The 21,767-nt window shown below is 32.8% G+C and overlaps 2 protein-coding genes across 4 annotated transcripts in view; one reads left to right on the top strand and one right to left on the bottom strand.

The window, feature by feature from the left end:
- The window catches only part of LOC140055360 (small ribosomal subunit protein eS4-like), a 53,190-nt gene that overhangs the window by 2,438 nt on the left and 28,985 nt on the right, over nt 1-21,767 (bottom strand). The window contains exons 1-2 of one of the 2 annotated variants that reach the window (XM_072100686.1): nt 1,560-1,590; nt 179-256 (exon numbers count right to left, since the gene is read on the bottom strand). In XM_072100686.1, the coding sequence (XP_071956787.1) occupies nt 179-256; nt 1,560-1,562 (81 nt within the window). In that variant the 5' untranslated portion in view covers nt 1,563-1,590. Of the gene's footprint in view, nt 1-178; nt 258-1,559; nt 1,591-21,767 lie in introns of those variants that run through there. The other variant, XM_072100687.1, reaches the window with a different exon arrangement.
- Nucleotides 1,817-20,477, top strand: LOC140054642 (synapse-associated protein 1-like). Of its 2 annotated transcripts, none has more exons than XM_072099712.1 (9): nt 1,817-2,225; nt 2,531-2,625; nt 3,032-3,172; nt 3,402-3,541; nt 4,630-4,730; nt 5,181-5,252; nt 5,974-6,168; nt 18,013-18,068; nt 18,791-20,477. In XM_072099712.1, the coding sequence occupies exons 1-9, from the start codon at nt 1,958-1,960 to the stop codon at nt 18,896-18,898; spliced, it is 1,176 nt and encodes a 391-aa protein (XP_071955813.1). In that variant the 5' UTR covers nt 1,817-1,957; the 3' UTR covers nt 18,899-20,477. The 2 variants fall into 2 exon arrangements, with proteins under 2 accessions (XP_071955813.1, XP_071955814.1); XM_072099713.1 differs by having other exon boundaries at nt 4,630-4,721.

The raw sequence follows: 21,767 nt of genomic DNA on the forward strand, positions 1-21,767 counted from the left end.
AAGTCATTACCAACAAAGTGTTTGTTGGTGCCATATATTTCTGTTTTGGAAATAAGATAGAACATTTATTATTATAAATAAAGTATATATTTTTTTAACAATATTTCTGTTTAGTAAATCATTTTATTTTACCTATAATTAACATTTGTAGTACTTTTAATATCTTTAATTGACTTACGAATGAACCTGAAAGTTTGTCCAACATCCAATGTTTTGGTGCCGCAAGGCGCTTAAGATGCTTTTTAGGACCACGAGCCTGGAAGTAAAAACAAATTACATTTACATAGTTTTATAATATATACTATACTTTACCAGTACCTAGGCCAACTAAACAACAAGCATATTTCCTACACATGAACTGGTGACTGGATGTGTTATGCGCGATTTGAACGATTTGCGCAATTTGAAATTGCGCAAAAAAATCCTTGCGCAATTTTAAATTGCGCAAGAATTATTTGCGCAATTTCAAATTGCGCAAGGATTTTTTTGCGCAATTTCAAATTGCGCAATCAACTTGCGCAATTTCAAATTGCGCAAGAAAATCTTTGCGCAATTTTAAATTGCGCTGCACAATTTGTAAATTGCGCAAGATAGTTCTTGCGCAATATGACACCTTTGCGCAATTTGAAAACGAACTGTAAATTTTCCCATACATGGCTATAGGCTAGGCCTAGGCAGAGGAGTTTAAAATTTAGTATTTTATTATATAAATAAGACCATTTCAATGAAGATAATGTTTAATACTCACTTTTTAAGTTTTTAATATTAGTTTAAGCTAGGCCATGTAACCTAGTCAGTATCAGTAGTCCAGACCCTAGCTAGGCTAGAGTAGTATAGCCGGCCGCCCGCGCCGCGCCCGCCTGGTGGAACACCACCGCTTCGTTTTCCTTCGTCGGTTCTTCGACGGTATGCTAACTTATAACAATATTTGCACTACTAAAATAAGGAAATGCGATATTTATCTTTAAATTTGAATCATTCTTAGAAATTACTATAAAAATATGGGTGTACATGATTTCACAATCTGTCGAAAAACCTTGCGCAATTTGCAGATTACTTGCGCAATTTAATACGTTGCTTGCGCAATTTGAAACACATGTTTCAATTCAAATTGCGCAAGGATTTTTTTTGCGCAATTTCAAATTGCGCAAATCGTTCAAATCGCGCATAACAGATGAAATGATGAGGTTACTGTAGGCTATCTCATATATCTGTCTCACTCACTCAGAGAGAAGGACAGCAGGAATGCTAGCCTTTCTATGGCTTTCCCTGGACAACGTATAGTATAGATTAAGTAACCAAGTCTAGGCCTACCAATTTTCTTTAAAACCGCCTCAAGTTAAGTAGGAGTGCGGCTGCAGTTAATATGGGTCGTTATGCAACAGACCAATTTTAAATTAAAATTCACCACTATAATGACACCCAAATAAAAAAAAAGAAACAGTAATATTATGAACTAGTGTTATTAAATATATTTGTAGATCTTGTATGTAAATTTAAGCATTATTAAATGAGATTATAGCCGATTATTATAAGCTACATTATAATACGATACTCACCATTTTGCCAGTTTTGGCGAAGAGGTCGACTTTCCGGAATCACAAAATATCTGAGGTTAAATTTGATTTGTTTTAATTTTTAAAAATAATCATTTTTATTTTTTACTAACTGCTTAAAATAAAATATATTTTCGTCATTTTGCTTGAGTTTTTAGCGTTTGATGAGATTAAGTAGAAACAAATTAACAAATAAAAAATTGTAATTGGTTTTTTTTAAATATCATCGCAGCGAGCTAAAGGTCAAATGGCAAAGGTCATCTAATGTGTTTACGTTTTTGTCAAGTCAAATCTAGGCCACGGGGAATAAAATCGCTTTTTGTGTGGGTTATTCGTATTTATTTTTTTATTTTTCACACGCTGTTTAAACTAAATCGTTATTAAAATAATTTTGTATTAAAATGGAGGTGTTTAGTTCATGGTGGGGAGGAACTAAAACGCCACAAACTGATGAGGTAGGCAAAACCACAGAAAAGGACGACGAGACAAATGCTGACGCATCGACTGAGGAGGTTGTAATTTCGTCGTCGTCAGAGGCAGTTGAACAAGAACAAACAGAACAGGACCAAACTGTAGAGCAGCCTAGTAAAGACAATGAAGTTGATAATAAAGAAAATACAGATGATAAACCTCCCACAAATGCTGTTGATTCAGCAAAGGATTGGGGAAGTAAGTCTATACAAATACAGTCAAACTGAAAAAAAATATTAATTGTAGATTAAAATATAAAAATAAATATAATTCGCAATTCATGCTATGTTTTTATGGGATGGGCCTATCTATATATATTTTAAATAAAAATACCATTATGAATGAATGAATGAATATAGAATTAAAAGAATTGTTGTGCCCGATTTTAATTAGATTGCTGTAGCTGCGAATTAAATGGAATAAAGAAAAGGATGCAAGGAAGTCTAGTAAATTAAGAATGAAAATTATTTTATTTTATTTGTTTATGTCTACTTTTATTTTAGGTTACTTATATAATTTCGCAAAAGAAGGAACAAAAGTTGTGACCAACACCGCAACTAAAACAGCAAGTATATTGCAAAAAACTGTTCAAGATAAGGTATAGTACATGAGTAGAGTATGATGAAAATGTAGATACGCAATGCAATAATTGTAATGTTTGTACAAATTTAAATTGTTTTTCAATTCAACTTTTTTCCCCCCAATAAATGATTACACAAGCAATAACATGATCATTAAACGCACTTTTTATTATAGGTCTAAAGTTCAAACCATCCATTTTACAAACAAAAATTTAAAGCTCTGTCTACACTATCAAACTTTATGTGACAAACAATGTGATGACATATTACTACCATATTTGGGATATCACACTTTTTTTTTCAAACTAGTTTGATATTGTAGACAGAGCTTAAAGGTGAACATGTTTATCATATTAAAGTAGGCATAATAACTAATAAGTTAAACATTCCTTATTAATAAAGAAATGTTGTTTTAATTATTAGACATTCATGGGAGATTTCAACAAAGAACAAGAAAGATTTATGAAAGAGAAACACAGCAAACGATCCGAAGCTGCTGTTGCACCATGGGTAGGCTACAACGAAGAGGAACAGATGAAAGAACATATTCTAGCTCTATCAAAGGTAATCATTTACAATTCAACAACATTATTTTTTTTAAATTTATCAAATCTAGGATTTGTTTTTATCAAAATAACAACAAATTTCAATAACAACAAAATTAACAAAGTACATTATTTTTAACTGTATCATAATCAATTCTGATAAAAACAGTCACAGTATACGGTTATAACATTGTTTGTTAATTGTTTTCATTGTTTGTATTTAAACAAAGTAAGTTTATTTTTTTTAGGACAAGAGAAATTTCTTAAGAAATCCTCCCGCTGGTGTTCAATTCTATTTTGATTTTGACACTTCGTTTCCAGTTGCCATGGCAATGTTACAAGAGGACCCCAATTTAACCAAAATGAGATTTGAATTAGTACCTAAAAGGTAATTGCTGAATAATATTGGATTACAGTATAGTGTGAATGCTACTTTACAAATATAAGAATCTCTGATTTTTAACTGAGTTATGTTTATATGTTAATTTTTTTATTTTAACTCCTTATTTTTACATCCTGTCTTTACACATTTAAAAAAAATGAATGCTTTTTATATGACATCAATATTGCCCTGGAAGAAATTTTATAAGTTTTTTATTTATTTATTTCCACATAAACATTGCAACAGGAACAAAGTTTCCACTTACAGACGAAGTTATTAAAACATTGTTACTTGTAAACTGTGTCAAATAGACTAGGTACCAGATGTGAGCTTGTAAACTGTGTCAGATAGACTAGGGACCAGATGTGAGCTTGTAAACTGTGTCAGATAGACTAGGGACCAGATGTGAGCTTTTAAACTGTGTCAGATAGACTAGGGACCAGATGTGAGCTTGTAAACTGTGTCAGATAGACTAGGGACCAGATGTGAGCTTGTAAACTGTGTCAGATAGACTAGGGACCAGATGTGAGCTTGTAAACTGTGTCAGATAGACTAGGGACGTGAGCTTGTAAACTGTGTCAGATAGACTAGGGACCAGATGTGAGCTTGAAAACTGTGTCAGATAGACTAGGGACCAGATGTGAGCTTGTAAACTGTGTCAGATAGACTAGGGACCAGATGTGAGCTTGTAAACTGTGTCAGATAGACTAGGGACCAGATGTGAGCTTGTAAACTGTGTCAGATAGACTAGGGACCAGATGTGAGCTTGTAAACTGTGTCAGATAGACTAGGGACCAGATGTGAGCTTGTAAACTGTGTCAGATAGACTAGGGACCAGATGTGAGCTTGTAAACTGTGTCAGATAGACTAGGGACCAGATGTGAGCTTGTAAACTGTGTCAGATAGACTAGGGACCAGATGTGAGCTTGTAAACTGTGTCAGATAGACTAGGGACCAGATGTGAGCTTGTAAACTGTGTCAGATAGACTAGGGACCAGATGTGAGCTTGTAAACTGTGTCAGATAGACTAAGGACCAGATGTGAGCTGAACATTGTTCATTTTGACTTAAGTCAGAATATTCTTTGTACTTTAGTGTCTCTGAAGAACATTTTTGGAGGAATTATTTCTACAGAGTTTCTTTAATAAAACAATCGTCACAACTTACATCACTAGCTTCTGCCAAAGGTAAACAAGGTAATTTATGTTTAACATTTGACTTACTTGCTTGTTTCCCGTACACTTTCATCTAAGGTATCGAGGCGAAGCACTCAGTGCTTTAAACCCCTCTTGAAGATAAAGTCATATTCAATATAAGGTGAAAACTTCAGCGGGTGGTTGGACCATGCGACGTTAAGTTTAGCTTTGAACGAGTTTACAGTAGCACATGAAACATTACAGTTTTGTAACAGATTATATCATCCATTTCTTCATGAAAATTACTTTTTTATGCCACCACAAGAACTATATCAACTTCATAACTATTTTATATAATAATTCACAAAAAACACATTTTTTGTGAATTACTAGAGTATATACTGTACCTTTACATATTTAAAAAAACCTAGAATCGAAATTTTATTTAAACAGAATTACTTCGAAATTTATTTATCAAAAATATAATTTAATTTTTTTTACATTTTTCAGCAAGTAATGGGGAAAATGGTAAGCAAGATGGAACAATCAAAGATGACAGTACGACTGAGTCATCAAAAATAGGTTAGTATACAAATTGTTAGAAACAATTTCTTCACATATATTTATGACTGCTGTTTAATAGTGATATACTCTACTGTATATAAATGGTTAATAAAATGACAATGCTGTGGTTATCAGCGGATGGATCATAATTGTTTAATAGTGATATACGCTACTGTATATAAATGGTTAATAAAATGACAATGCTGTGGTTGTCAGCGGATGGATCATAATTATTTAATAGTGATATACTCTACTGTATATAAATGGTTAATAAAATGACAATGCTGTGGTTATCAGCGGATGGATCATAATTATTTAATAGTGATATACTCTACTGTATATAAATGGTTAATAAAATGACAATGCTGTGGTTATCAGCGGATGGATCATAATTATTTAATAGTGATATACTGTACTGTATATAAATGACAATGCTGTGGTTATCAGCGGATGGATCATATTTTACTGTAGAAAATTCTAAAAATGTTTCTATTTCATCCTAGATGTGTAGAATGCCTTAAGCTCTGTCTACACTATCAAACTAGTTTGACAAAAAATGTGTGATGTGCCTAAATATGGTAGTGATATACCCAAATATGGTAGTGATATGACATCATCATGTCCATATATGGGCACATCACATTTTTTTGTCACATAAAGTTTGATAGTGTAGACAGAGACTTAAAATAAACTTTATCCTTGGTGCTAACATCTTGAATATCTTTTTTTTTTTTGGTAGAATCAACTCCTCCAATTGCAATTGAAATTAAAGCCAATGAAACAGAGGAAGATTCATTAGCAGATCTTCCACCCGATAGTCCGCCAGCTAACGAGTTTGTTAGCGACGCATTTAGCTCTGTCGTTGATCAAGCTGACCTACAAAAAGGTATGGAACAACTGGGAATGACGGACAAAGAGGAACCATCTCCAGCCGGTATGTTGATTTGAAAACATTTTGACTATACTGACTCATCCTTCCCTGTTAATACAGATTTCAAGATTTCATGCTCTAGCATGGGCTTATGTCTTAGCATGGGCTTAGCATCAGTATACATATTTTTATTTATGTCAATTCAAATATTTTCTTTCATTGAATCCAAGCTGTTAAAAAAAACCAAATAAAAATATTTGGAAGGATTTGAAAAGCACAACCTTGTGTCTGGGAAAAATATATAAACATCAACAAAAATTGAGAACATTGGAAATACCGTACATATTTTTAAAGCAATTTTTTTTCTATTATTACATACATTTTGTAGCTTTTAGGTTGATGTGGCAGACAATTACAAAATCTGGTTTCAATAAGAAATTCATTAATAAATATGAAATATTAGTTTTAGCTATCTTCTGCCCTCTAGAGGCCAATGACAACATTTCCGTGAAGGATGAAAACAGTAGATGCAATACAATGTACAGTAATGTGAACATGACATGTTCTCTTATTGCACTACAGTCAATATATACCAGTAATTTTCTTTGTTTATTTTTTAAACAAAGACCAGTATTATTATCATATCTTGTGTAATAACATTTGCATACAATCATCTTTTTCCAAGTGATTCCAATATGTTAATTAGTTCAAATTCCAATTTAATTCATCTATTTTATGTTAAATAAACCCTTTCATACATTTTTTCCATTTTTTTTAATGCAAGTATAGGTATACAGATATATTTTATTTATTTGTTTATTCTCCAAAATGGAACACGTATACTAACACTAAAAACAAAATGTATATAATGTATCTTTACTATATAATAATTAAGCACTGAACATTATATTTTCCCCGGTCATTTTTGCATCAAACATGTATGGAAACATACTCCCATAATGCAGCTAGTAATCAGCGCAAAGTTGTGTCTTGATTTAACCAGGTACCCATTTATACACCTGGGTGGAAAGGGCAAATGTAAGTAAAGTATTTAGCCTAAGGATACAAGCAATGCGACGAGAGTTGGATTCGAACCTCGATCTTACGATCAGTAGTCCAACACACTGCGCCACACACCCTTACACAAGGCTATATTAAAATTTATTTACTAATTTATCCTATTTTTAATTTAAATTAAAATTTTAATTGGTTGTGTTGAATATGAGATTGTCTCTACAGTATTTTTTCTTCTGTAATTTTTGTTGTTTAGTATAGAGTATTCAAGATGTCAACAAATCTAGGCTGAATTATTGTGGGTTGCATCATCAAAATTGATTCATAAACATCTTATTAAATTGAGACTTATATTGTACTCAACAACAATATGATAAAAATACATATTCATTACAGAGATGATTTTTAAATAAATGGGTCATTTCATTGTTTTAAAGAGACATATTCATATTCAAAACATGTAAATGTGGACAGCTGTCGGATAGATTAGTTAAATAATAGATACAAGTCGTTCACATTCACATCATTTTAACACATTAAGTAGAGGTTAAGGATCGCTGCAACCTAGTTTTCACTTGTAAATGGGCCTTTGATGCTATCTCCTGAGAGCGATTCAAAGTGCAGTCTTAAACACACATTACTCAAGAGATTTCATGATATCAAAATGCTTTGTAAACAAACAACCTTTTGTTTTCGTATAGTAAACATATTTTTTGTTTTGCTTTTGTTTGTTATTTTTCTATGAATTTTGTGATCAAGTACACCAAGTGTCTGTCAATTGTTTGTACGATTTACTAGCAATGCATATATATGTAAATAATCTTAAAGGAGTTTGTATCTAGCCGGCACAAACAAACAAGCCTCTTTGAAACTAGAAATCAAACACCTATATAATAAACCATAAATAATTTATTTGATCATGATTGGGGTAGGGTGTGGCAGGGCTTTCAGAATAGTATTTTTTTGGTGTTAACCTTGCATTCACACTTCTGTAACTCCTAAGAACTATGAGTATAGTATTTGAACTCTACATTGTATTCATATTGTACTGTAGTAAACTTTCAACCAAATACATAACAGTTTCCACCTGTCCAAGATTCAAGTAAATAGAATAAAGGTCAACAAAGAATGAGTTCTTTGCAATTGGCATATATCCCAAATTACCTATTAAGCAAGTAATTCATTGACTGATATTTAATTTCAGTCTCTTTAGAAAGTCATCAACATGGTCTAGAAAAAAAAGAAACAGGTGAAAACATTGAATGAGAACATTGAGTGGGTGTGGTCTATTAGTGGATATGGTTTGAGTGAGTGGGTGTGGTCTATTAGTGGATATGGTTTGAGTGAGTCTTTGTAAATTACATTTTGAGGATGTAAAAAGTTGAAATATTGTAATGCACATATGAAATAAAAATCAAATCAGGACTTGAAAATTATCTATAAAAATGTAATAAATATCAATTTTCAATACAGTAGATTAGAACCCCCCCCCCCCCCCCACCCCTGAGAAAAAAACAAGGACTATTATATGTTTTAACACTACAGCCAACCCCTATTCAGGGGACACTTTGTTGGGCTCCTTCAGGACACTGTGACTTTGTTAAGCTCTGTCTACACTATCAATCTTTATGTGAAAAAAAGGTGTTTTTTGATAGTGTAGACCCAAAGTGTCTCTATACTTATAGAGATTGCACTGTATTTCTATTGTATATATATATACAGGCCACAAACAACAACATTAAACAAAATGATTAACAATAGGTACTATTGAATATAGATGCTGTTTTTCTTGTATATATGTTGGTAGCAACTGATGCATGTAACAAACACTTGTCCCAAAAATAAAACTTGGCACGGATGGTGAAGAGAAGCGATTAAATTTTGAAATTGGCAGAGAACCAAAATACTTTTGTAAGCTGATGAATCATGTGGTGCAAATCAGAGGATTTAATCAGATGTCCCTCAGGAAATCCTCTATAAATAAGATTCTAATTCTCTCAAATCCTTCAAATCTTGTCTTCTTGATTATTTAATAATTTATGCTCTGTTTTATGGTGTTGATGGTTCAGTAAGTAGATACTTCTTAATTCTTGGTTGGTCTTCTGGACAAGATTTTCATGCAAGCTAACTTAATTCAGACATACAGTACTAACTACTATTAGAATAGCATAACAATTCTGACAAAAAATCTTTAATTTGTCCTACTATGTTTTGAATGGTCACTAGCCCATGGGTGTAAACTTACGATGGAGAAGGTGTGGCATAACACAGAGGCTTAAGGCCTATGGTTCGGGAACCCTAAATGGCCCTCAAACGCTGGAGACCTTGGCCGTTTTTGACTTTTTTCGACATATTTTAATGCCTGTTTTTTCCTCCGGGCACTGCTCTGGGGGTTTAGGGAATCTGCTTTTCCAATTTTGTGTGGCCCTATACCTTTTCCAATTGAGTGTGGCCCTATACCTTTTCCAATTGAGTGTGGCCCTATACCTTTTCCAATTGAGTGTGGCCCTATACCTTTTCCAATTGAGTGTGGCCCTATACCTTTTCCAATTGAGTGTGGCCCTATACCTTTTCCAATTGAGTGTGGCCCTATACCTTTTCCAATTGTGTGTGGCCCTATACCTTTTCCAATTGAGTGTGGCCCTATACCTTTTCCAATTGAGTGTGGCCCTATACCTTTTCCAATTGAGTGTGGCCCTATACCTTTTCCAATTGTGTGTGGCCCTATACCTTTTCCAATTGAGTGTGGCCCTATACCTTTTCCAATTGAGTGTGGCCCTATACCTTTTCCAATTGAGTGTGGCCCTATACCTTTTCCAATTGTGTGTGGCCCTATACCTTTTCCAATTGTGTGTGGCCCTATACCTTTTCCAATTGTGTGTGGCCCTATACCTTTTCCAATTGAGTGTGGCCCTATACCTTTTCCAATTGTGTGTGGCCCTATACCTTTTCCAATTGAGTGTGGCCCTATACCTTTTCCAATTGAGTGTGGCCCTATACCTTTTCCAATTGAGTGTGGCCCTATACCTTTTCCAATTGAGTGTGGCCCTATACCTTTTCCAATTGAGTGTGGCCCTATACCTTTTCCAATTGTGTGTGGCCCTATACCTTTTCCAATTGAGTGTGGCCCTATACCTTTTCCAATTGAGTGTGGCCCTATACCTTTTCCAATTGAGTGTGGCCCTATACTTTTTCCAATTGAGTGTGGCCTTATACCTTTTCCAATTGAGTGTGGCCCTATACCTTTTCCAATTGTGTGTGGCCCTATACCTTTTCCAATTGAGTGTGGCCCTATACCTTTTTTGCATCTTTTTTTAGAAAATTGTTGTACTCTTTAATGTTGTTAGAATGTTTTTACTCTTCCTTTTTCTAAAATGTTGTCTTGCACAGTGTACTACTATACATACTGTTTTTGACACAGATCTTTGTTTCTTTGTGAAAGAATATTCTACATTGTCTGTCTAATGTCAGATTTTACATTATATATATATGTGTCTATAGTTACAGGCTGGTTGGTTCTTCTTGTCCTGACAGTAGTAAGAACAGCAGCTTATAGCATTTGCTATGTGACAGCAGGTTAGTGATGCTGCATGTCTCCACGACTGTTGCATCAACCTAACATGAATGGATTTGTCTTTATAACATGCTAGCATACTACATTATCTTGAAGCAACTTGCATATTTGCACATTCATTCATGTTTGCCGCCGTCAAAAGCCCTGGACAATGCTCCTCCTACTTTGTTTTTCAAGTACACCTTCTGAGAGTGATTTTTCTACAAATATTGTGCTTAGACATTGTGGTATTTGTAATGTATCAAGTTTTGATCTTATATGTATCAGAAAAGCTGGATTTTAGCAACTTTTTGCAACTCACAGCTAGCCCGAAAAAAAATATTGTGTACATTTAAAAGTAGCATTAATCTAAATGCAAACTTGATGTTAATGGCTACCAGATGTCTCTAAGAAGAAGGTTACTTGAACCAGTACCAGTATGTGTTGAAAACATTATCTGGTTTTTCACACTTTCCCATGACTCTTTTTAATCTTCCACTTGGTTTTTAGGAGATATCTGTACTTGTTACATTGCAATCACTTCATATGGAGATAATGTATCAGTATAAACTCTTGCAAAAGTATGTCCAATGTCACCTGTCATTTAATTCTATGCAAATCTATGATACACAATGTAATGAAAACAGATTGTTATGTTTATGTTTTGGCGATGCTTAGTGTGCTAGGTTGGCGTTTATCAATCTTTTTGCTTAAGTCAAGATAGTTGAACCATGCTTAAGTAAAAACACTGTTATTTATCCAACTTTTTTAGCTTAAAGAATGGACTAAGTAAGGTTAAAGAAAAGAATATGCACAAATATTTGCTTAGGTTATTTTGAAAAACAACATTATTGACTTAAAACAACAAAACAAAAGTTTAAATATTTGTTGTGTTAAGCATGTTTTGTAAATCTAACCCTCTATCTATTCAGTACCTACACTATTCTTAGGTAAAGGAAAACGAAAGTAAAAATATATTAAATAGTACTAGAAATACACATTGTGATATTTCTACTTAATGATGTCATCATCACGAATTTATATCAAAAGAAAATGAAATTATTTCACAACACATCATAACAGTATTAGTTATAAAAAGATTGAATAAATTATGATTATTCATAAGCAATAAATATGGCTAAATACAATAAAAACCCCTATTAAAGGACAATTTCAAGACCCAACAAAGTGTGCGAATAATAGGGATGTCTGAATTTGTGAGTTGTAGTGTTTAAATACCCCTCCACCCAAGAAAATTGTCCCAATAGGGTCTTTGGATTGGTTAGCTGTAGTGTTTAAACGTATATTCCCCCACCACTTCCACACAGGAAAGTGTCCTTTTCGTAGGGATGTCTGAACTGGTGAGCCTTAGTGTTTTAATATGTATTTCTCCCTCCACACAGGGAAGTGTCTGTTTAATACAGGTGTCTGAATTGGTGAGCCTTAGTGTTTAAACACCTCCCCACTCCCCCTTCACACAGGAAAGTTTCCTCTTAATAGGGTATCTCTTGGATATGGTGGTAAAGGACAGCTTCTACTGTATTTTATACAACAAAGTACATTTCTGCGAATGTCATTGCATTCACTAATCAGTAATACTGTAAGTAACATGTTTGTGAATGATTAAACATTCTTCTGTCAGAAATCATGTGGATCACATTAATGTGAATGTTTCTTCTTATGTTTCACCCTCAAGGTTAGCTGATGTTCTTTGCAAAATATGTAAGGTTATCCAACAAGTATGATTTATGATTTTTAGGTAGAATTTATTCTTTATCGTAACCAATGCAATGTCTTTACGAGGCTTGTATACTAAGGTATATGATTGATACTGAATTTTTACCGTAAGGCTTTTAGGACAAAAAGGTTTACAAACAATGAAAATGCAAATCAGTTTCTAATGCGAGGAAATAAATAGAACAATTTAGAGATAACCATTTAAATGGCCGCATCACCATTTATCGAACACTACTTTTCCTACATCAATGCAAAATCAAAAAATTTTACATCTCTCTGGCAAAATATAATACTTATTTGTTTACATTTTTATTTTTCGACAATGTTATTTTAAAGCTCTTTCTACTGTTCACCTATTGTACCTTTATTCTCTTTCTACACTATCAAACCTTATGTGACAAAAAAATGTGTCCAAACATGGTGGTAATATGCTCAAATATGGTAGTGATATGACATGTCCATACATGGCATACCACATTTTGTTGTCACTTAATTAAAGTTTGATAGTGTAGATAGAGCTGTAGGACCAAAAAATGCAACGTTCTGTTGTTTATATCAAAATATAACCGATTCCTAGTAGAAACACACCCTAAATCTCCTGTAGTTTGTTCTGTATCCATAACAAACATTTTAAAATGTCAGATTTGGTTTCCATAGGCTGGAACGCCTCTATCTTATTATGTATTTATGAACTATCTATTTTTAGATACAATTAAAAGAACTAATCTCCATTCATATACAAAACATATTATGTTGCTGCATTATTAAACAGATAATAACAATAACAATCAATGTACCAATGTACAACAGATAGCATGGTGTAGTGTATTTATATATCGTTATATAGCCTACCGTGGCTAAAAAAGATTTTCTAAGTTGATCCCTAGCATTATGATGGAATACGAGTTTGGTAGTTAAATATTTATTTATTTTATATTATTTACTTAGTGCTATTGGCTTATCTCTTGTATAGATACGACTGGAAGTATTTCATTTTTAATGTTCATATTTAAGTATTGACATTTAAAAATAACCTTATAAGATGCTCTAAATTCAAAATTAAATTTGCAGAGGCTTGGATCAGCTCAGTGGGGATCTAGTGTGCCTGCTGTATTTATCATTTAGTGAGTGTTGTATATAATATGGTGGTTTCATGGTTCTGGTCAAAACAACCCAAACACACTTACAACTTTTGTGTAAACCCTTGTCTACACTATCATTATCAAACTTTATGTGACAAAAAGTATCCAAATATGGTAGTTATATTCCCAAATATGGTAGTGATATGACATCATCATGGTCATATATGGGCACATTACATTTTTTTTTGTCATGTAAAGTTTGATAGTGTGGACAAGGCTTTACAATTTATAGTAGTAAACAATTTTGACAGGAATTATTTTATACAAGTTCTAGTGACTGCTGATTAGTTGTCCATTATAAATTCATATATATGGTTGTCCTGTCATGTATATATATATAGAAAATTATATTATTTATATGAATTAAAACACTATATTTAAAATTAAAAACATTGTTATTATTAGAATATTGTTGGGTAATGATAGAAACATAGGTGTCATCTAATAAAGGAGTCAGACCCTGAGTGAACAGGCTTCATTCCAAGAAATTGCTATCATGTTTAATGTAATAGCTCTGTATAGGGGGGAGGTGCTCTCATTGCCTCATCTTTTGGATAAGACAGTTAGCCGTTGGTCCAATCTACAACATTACATACAGTAGACCCTACATTTGTATGGCTATAATAAGTTAAGCTACATTAATATATTGACATACCTGGATTGACATTATTCAGTATGTGGTATAAATACATTAAATGACATAACATATGCTATCAACACATGGTCATGTTGACTGATAGGCTATTGATTTAATAACATATTCATGTTGCTCATAAAGTTACTGTCTCATTACCAACATTATTGTACCATTGGCATCATAGTATTAATAGAATTATATCATAAATGAATTATTTACATAGGTGGAACAGATCGAATAGAGTTAAGTTTCAGCAGTTTAAGTTTACAATGTTCAGACCCTATACATATATCTACCATTCATGTAGCTGGCCTTTATAAATCATAAAACTTTGTGCAAAAGCAGGTAGATTTTTAAGTAGTGTATGAACGGCGCCATACTGTAATGTAAAACATATAGAAAGTCTACTAAGTCAAGATATAATGTAGATTCATTTTCAATTTGTTTAGTATATTCTCAAGTGTGTAAACTAATTAATATATACTGATGTATCCAAAGGTTGTAATAAGACATAGCGAACTGGATTACATCTATTTATTCATCAAGCAGTGGGATTTACAGAGAGAGAGAAAAAGGAGATATAACATTCAGTGTATTCATGATAAAATAAATTAACAGGCACAGAAGAAATATTAAACCGCTCGTTATATATAATGAAAATTAATTATTTAAAAATGATAAAGATGAGGAAATCTGTGAGAATGAGGAAAAAAGGTGCACCAACCAAGATTCGAACCTGTAAGCTTCTGCTTGATATGCCTATCCATTCAACCACTGGGGCCCTCATTTATATATTGTATTTTATGATCTAAAACAGTACTGCTACCTATAAAGGTTATTTTATTTTCCATATTAATCAGAAGTTCACTCATCCAAAAAACAAATATTAAAGGGGGTATGATGACAAACTAATAACACACCTTTGGATGTCCGACACCTTTGCATGCATCCAATCAAAAGTGACTCCTACAATCAAATTATAATTAAAACTTTAATAATAAGCCTTGACTTGATCCAGGGTTTTATCATTCACACCCACCCTGGTAAAACGCTTGTTTGTTTACAAATTCCCTGGATGCGCTACTGTCGTACCACATGTTAATTTCAACACTTTGCATAATAATGTATTATAATAATGGGCTTTCATTACAATGCCAATATGTTTATCTTTTAAGTATCATCGAATATAATAATGTGTAGGTAGTGCTGTAGAATTTCTATGTCAAAGAAGTCCTAAATTTTAGTCTCTCAAATTGTGCTCAGAAGAATAGAATTTTTGAAGAGGGGTGGGCTCAGTATTTTTTGGGGGAGGGGGGTGGAGGGGGGGGGGGGTGTAAGAGTTGTACAAAAGTATGTTCAGTATTATTATCGGGAGAGTATGGTGGTACGATATTGATGTATCATTACATTAATGATGTATTCAGAATTGGAACTTTCTGTTTTACAATTTTTAAAAATATTTACTGTATACTGTAAATAAAAACGAAAAAATAACAAAATTGTGATACAATAAACCTCTGTTTCACTACTCCAATACTTAATACCATAAACCAAATAATATTGATTGTTATCTTTTCTTCTTGTTATCTTTTATCATACAATTTTTCTATATAATAATATTGAAGCGTTAAGTGTATTTTTGTACCGGTCACGGTTCAATGATCATGGACTTGGATAAGTGCCAAATGTTTTTGCATGCACCACCAGCAGCAGCAGCAGCAGCTAATGAAATCTGCTTGCATCAACAATGCAGAATATCGATAACATACTTATTATTGCTCAGTGTGCAGCGCTATTGTTATTATAATTATGTTGCGTTAAAATCATATATCAAAGGGTACTGGTGGAAATTCCAAACAGTTAATTTTGTCAACAATAACAAACACTATCGTATTGTGTACCTTTCGTAAATGGTGATTACATTTTCCAGGGGCGGATCGAGGATGGAAGCAGGCGCACTCTGCCCCATTTGGCATCTGAAATTAAAACTACGTTTTGATTTCTATTTTTTACATACTATTATTATTATTTAAACAAATTCTGGATCCGGCCCTTTTTTCTGTCAAATATTCCAACATTCACTATGATACCAAAAAAAATGAACGAAAATTTCCTTTGAAACATGGATTTTAGCCACTTAAAAGCAATCATCAGCTATCTCCGACACATTTGGCTGAAATAAAGATTTGGTAGCCTAATAATAAAAGTATACACAATTCTAGAGGAATAGTTGAATGGTATTAAACCATTGTGTCATGAGCTGCCCATTCAATAAACATTTTACAGCGAGCACATACTGGTAAATACTTGTAAACTTGCCAAATTCCATCCCATAATTGGGTCTAATACTACCTGCATATTATACAGATTTTAATATACATTTTAACTATTATTATTATTATTATTATCATTAATCTTATACAATAGAAGGTAAAGTAATTTAATAGAAATTTGAATTATTTCAATTTATCAGTTGCATAATTTCAGCATTTATTACAAATAAACGCTGTTTGTTTTCTTTTTTCTTGCTGTTTTCCTTCATCTGCCTTAATCTGCCTTAATCTGCCTTAATCTGTGTACACATAGCAAATGCTATTTTATTCCATGTATCATTATCTAAATATCAAAAGATGCTTTTTTTCAAAATCTTAAATAACAACTAATACTAGAAACCTAAAGAACGTTAAGAATTAGAAAAACCATCTGTTTAAAACTTGTGTCCTTAATTTTGATCCCTACTAATAGAAGATTAGAGAAAGCATATAGCTGTTGAAATGTCAGTAGCAGAACAAAGGTATGTTTATTCCTTTCCCTGGTTTTGCCAGCAAGATTTGCCAGACTTAATTGGGTCCAACCAGTGTTTAAAATGGTGTAAGAAAATTATACATAAAACAAGAGTAATCAATGGCTATTTTGTCAAATTTGATAAAAAAAAGTACAATATTATTTGACTCTTTTGTATTAATAGATTAGTTTATTTCATAGTATTTCAATAATTTGGTACTTCACTTAGTTGTCCGGACTTTGCAAATTGAGAGATCTAACAGCGAATACCTGCATCTTTCAAAGGTATCAAAGCCTGTAGTGTATCTCTTCTTTATTTTCAACCTATGACCTTTGACACATAATATTTTCTAAGAAAGTTGACAGGAATCTCGTTCTTGGAATTCGTATTATGATTTATATTACTCTATCAATTTTCTTTTCACTGCTGCAACTCTGATTTGCTATTGTAAATTACTAAAGCAAATAACTATAAATATATTTTATAAAATTAATCAAAATTTTGTATTGCATGTAAGTCTGTGCTAATTAGTTTTACAATCAATTCTTTGAAATGTGTAATATGCCTATAATTAATCATTTTTGTACAAATACAATTTTCAGCATTTTATGCTGCAATGTACTTGATTATTGAATGAAGATACTGAGTATATAATTGGAAAACTCAGTTCATCTATTTTTGCTTTTTTTTTTGTGAAATTAAAATGAAAAAATGTTGTATTTTTTTTTAGGAAAAAGTTTAGTTTCTAAGAGAGTAAATAAATAAATATAAATTTATAGTAAATTTTGAGTTGACCAATCACAAGCAACAGTTCAGACAATTCATTGCGTTGTGATTGGCCAAAGTACTTTCTCTCTGCCTATTTTGATACAACTGGGAACCAGGCGAAGGAATAACTTATTTGTAATTAAACTATTTAGATTGAAATATTGAATGATGTTATTTAAGTACAGTACACAAATTTCATTTCGTTAACTTCCCATCAAGATATTTCCTAAAATACTTAACTTTAACCTTGATGTTTATTTTTGTTTTGTAGGTGACGTTGAAGAAGAAGTTCCTGAATGGGAAAAGGAACTTCAGCAAGAGCTTGAAGTAAGTTGATTTAGTTACTTATTAATTAAGTTCATATAGTCACTTTTTAAGTTCATATAGTCACTTTGTAACTTCATATAGTCACTTTGTAACTTCATATAGTCACTTTGTAACTTCATATAGTCACTTTTTAAGTTCATATAGCCAATGGTCATCACTTGGTCTGATTATTCAATCATTCTATTTTTAATCGGAGAGGAAGAAATCCCACTGAGCATGCCCAGTAATTATAATCCAATTGATGACTCATCAAGTACTGATGTGTGATATTGCACATTGTTTCTAATCTTTCCTGTTTACAAAACATTAATATGAATAAAAAATGGATTAAATAGTTTATAAACTAATTCCTTCCGTGACACAAATAAAACAGGTCCAATTAAGATTCATAATCAAATCATCGTCAGATGTACTACAAGTGGTATACAAACTAATTACATTATTAATTTTAACTTGGTATCATAACATAGCATCCCAGAAAATAATTTTACCAATTTTTCACAATTGCTAGTTTAACATTTCAATACTGCTGGTTGGAATGTTGTTGTCTTGGACCTTGATCTGATAATTCTGACATGAATTAATGAATTTACCAACAAACTTGCTAGTTGTGTTGCTCATTTTGAGCAATAAATAAATAAATATCTAGCCCTGAAACCACGCCTTCTCTGTTTTCCTTTGAACTAGCTCCCTATATTATATATGTTGTTAAATTCCTGTAGGATTTTGAAGTAGTGGACGAGGCCGAGGGTGACGTCAACGATGAATGGGAGGATGAAATTAACCAGATGCTAGAAGCAGAGGTAGAGGCAGACCAGCATAAAAACTAAGGGTGTGTTCACACACCATGCTTACTGTAGCAGACCAACATGAAAACTAAGGATATGTTCAGACACACCATGCTTACTGTAGCAGCAGACCAACATGAAACTAAGGTTGTGTTCAGAAACCAGCCTTATTGTAGCAGCAGACCACCAACACAAAAACTAAGGGCATGTTCAGACACCAGGCTTACCTAGCAGCAGACTAACATAAATTCTAAGAGTGCGTTCAGACACACCAAACTTTGTGTAGAAGTAAATAATGTATTATACACTGTATATAAAAACTGTGGAATTGTGGGAATTATATACAACTAGATATTTAACAGGTAACACTAGTGTCACACTATTTTGTAAGATTTCACTAACTTATATTCTCATTTATTCGTTTCGAGTGTCAAATCCACACCATTGGTTGTCCACGTGTAAATACTGTACACAGAACAAGGATTTGTTAAGGAATGCATTTCAAAATTACTGATATTTGCATACATAAAGATGTTTGTCTTAATTCACTCTTCATGACTTGATATAATTAATAATTTATAATATATATTGCAATAAACTGAAAGTTATTAATACAATCATTAGAACACAGAAAATAACCACTTTAAAGAAAAGTGTCCAAAAAAAAAAATAAAAATAAATATATATACCGTATTTATGTGCCAGTATCCACCATCATTTAGATGCTCATGATGAAGAGTTAGGTTGTTCACACCACACTCATTGCAGACACAGAGATGTAGCATCAATGATCAACATTTAGATGCTCATGATTTAGAGTTAGCTTGTTCACACCACGCTCATTGCAGACACAGAGATGTAGCATCAATTATCAACATTTAGATGCTCATGATGTAGAGTTAGGTTGTTCACACCACGCTCATTGCAGACACAGATATGTAGCATCAATGATCAACATTTAGATGCTCATGATGTAGAGTTAGGTTGTTCACACCACGCGCAATGCAGACACAGAGATGTAGCATCAATTATCAACATTTAGATGCTCATGATGTAGAGTTAGGTTGTTCACACCACGCTCATTGCAGACACAGAGATGTAGCATCAATTATCAACATTTAGATGCTCATGATGTAGAGTTCGGTTGTTCACACCATGCTCATTGCAGACACAGAGATGTAGCATCAATTATCAACATTTAGATGCTCATGATGTAGAGTTAGGTTGTTCACACCACGCGCAATGCAGACACAGAGATGTAGCATCAATTATCAACATTTAGATGCTCATGATGTAGAGTTAGGTTGTTCACACCACGCTCATTGCAGACACAGATATGTAGCATCAATGATCAACATTTAGATGCTCATGATGTAGAGTTAGGTTGTTCACACCACGCGCAATGCAGACACAGATATGTAGCATCAATTATCAACATTTAGATGCTCATGATGTAGAGTTAGGTTGTTCACACCACGCTCATTGCAGACAGTACACAGAGTAATTAATATCTGTAAATTAAAATAAAGTATAACAGTTTATGGTATTAATTGATTAATTGGTGTCAGAATGTACCTTTATGGTATGGTGGACTAATTTATTATGTTTCACTGGTTAGATAAGTATATAGATAAGTATACAATTATTTAATTTAATTATACTTCTATTAATATTATTACATTTTTGTTATCACATTATAAATTGTTTTAGTAAAGATTAAAAATTAATATAACTTAATGTGTTTGATATCTGTTGACAGACTATTAATATTATATGTTCACGCCCTCTCAATAGCTCCTCTTCCCCGTTTGAAAATGATTTGATCCGTTGCCCATTCTCCCATACATTAAAGGAGATTTTATCAAGGGGAGGGTCATGTATATTACACTAGTACGGAATCTATGTCATTCATTGTCATTATTTTATAAATCCAAAGAAAGCCAATCCTACAAAAAACGCCAAAGTCAATTTTTTCATCCATTTTAATAAAACCAACCCAAAAACTACTGACAGTTTTACATGGTTTCCCTCATCATCCAGAGGAAATGATGCGTATTTTCAATGACCTAACATAAGTGCTTTTATGATAATTTAAAGGCCTTCCAATGAATGGAACAGGCAGGTTGTAAAAAGATAAGTGGACCATAACAGCGGAAATCGTTGTATAGGTCTACTATACAACGCAATAATAATACAAGGCAAAAAGTAGACTTCCAGTAGTCAGAGTCGTATCCGATGTAACGTAACCGGGGGAACGTGACACGCACATTTTGTGCCAAAAAAAGTTAAACCGATAGAAGAGTAGAAGCACCGTATTTAATTTTACTTTTATTGGCATCGCCGCAGTAAAGCACTTTTTACGCAACGCGCAGCTGTCGTGTGATTAAGATAAATTCAGTATAGATTTCCTTATTTGTTTGTCCTCCATCAATGAAATTACTGTGAAATTAAAACGACCTTGGTGGGGTTGATGACCTCTTAATACGCGGTTACTAATGGTCACCGTCCTAATTATGCAATTTAAAAACTTTGATTTTATTACGACGACGAAGTTCAATATTAATGATTACTTCCAGTCCGTATACAGCATACAAAGCGTCAATATTGTCGTCTGCCAACGATGTTGTCATGCATGAAACATGCTTTTGTCTCTCGCACTCAGTTTGTAACAATTCACTCGTTTGTTAATTATTATTTTAGAATGAATTATTAAGTTTCAGCGATGGTTTTATTGTTCGTGAATGCATGTGTTCGTAAATTTAATATAATATACATACTGTACATACAATTAAAATCAATGTGCAGGAGATACCATGCCAATAACATAATTATACGGTGATGGTTTAAGCTCTGTCTACACTATCAAACTAGTTTGACCAAAAAAAAGTGATGTGCCCAAAAATGGTAGTGA

This window comes from Antedon mediterranea, chromosome 7 (assembly GCF_964355755.1).
Source record: "Antedon mediterranea chromosome 7, ecAntMedi1.1, whole genome shotgun sequence".
Taxonomy (NCBI): domain Eukaryota; kingdom Metazoa; phylum Echinodermata; class Crinoidea; order Comatulida; family Antedonidae; genus Antedon; species Antedon mediterranea.

Bases quoted from the DNA above. Each gene is read 5' to 3' on its own strand.
- LOC140054642 (XM_072099712.1), top strand. From the start codon at position 1,958: ATGGAGGTGTTTAGTTCATGGTGGGGAGGAACTAAAACGCCACAAACT. The intron at 3,542-4,629 runs GTAATTGCTGAA...TTTGTACTTTAG, and splicing joins TTTGAATTAGTACCTAAAAG to TGTCTCTGAAGAACATTTTT. The intron at 18,069-18,790 runs GTAAGTTGATTT...AAATTCCTGTAG, and splicing joins AACTTCAGCAAGAGCTTGAA to GATTTTGAAGTAGTGGACGA.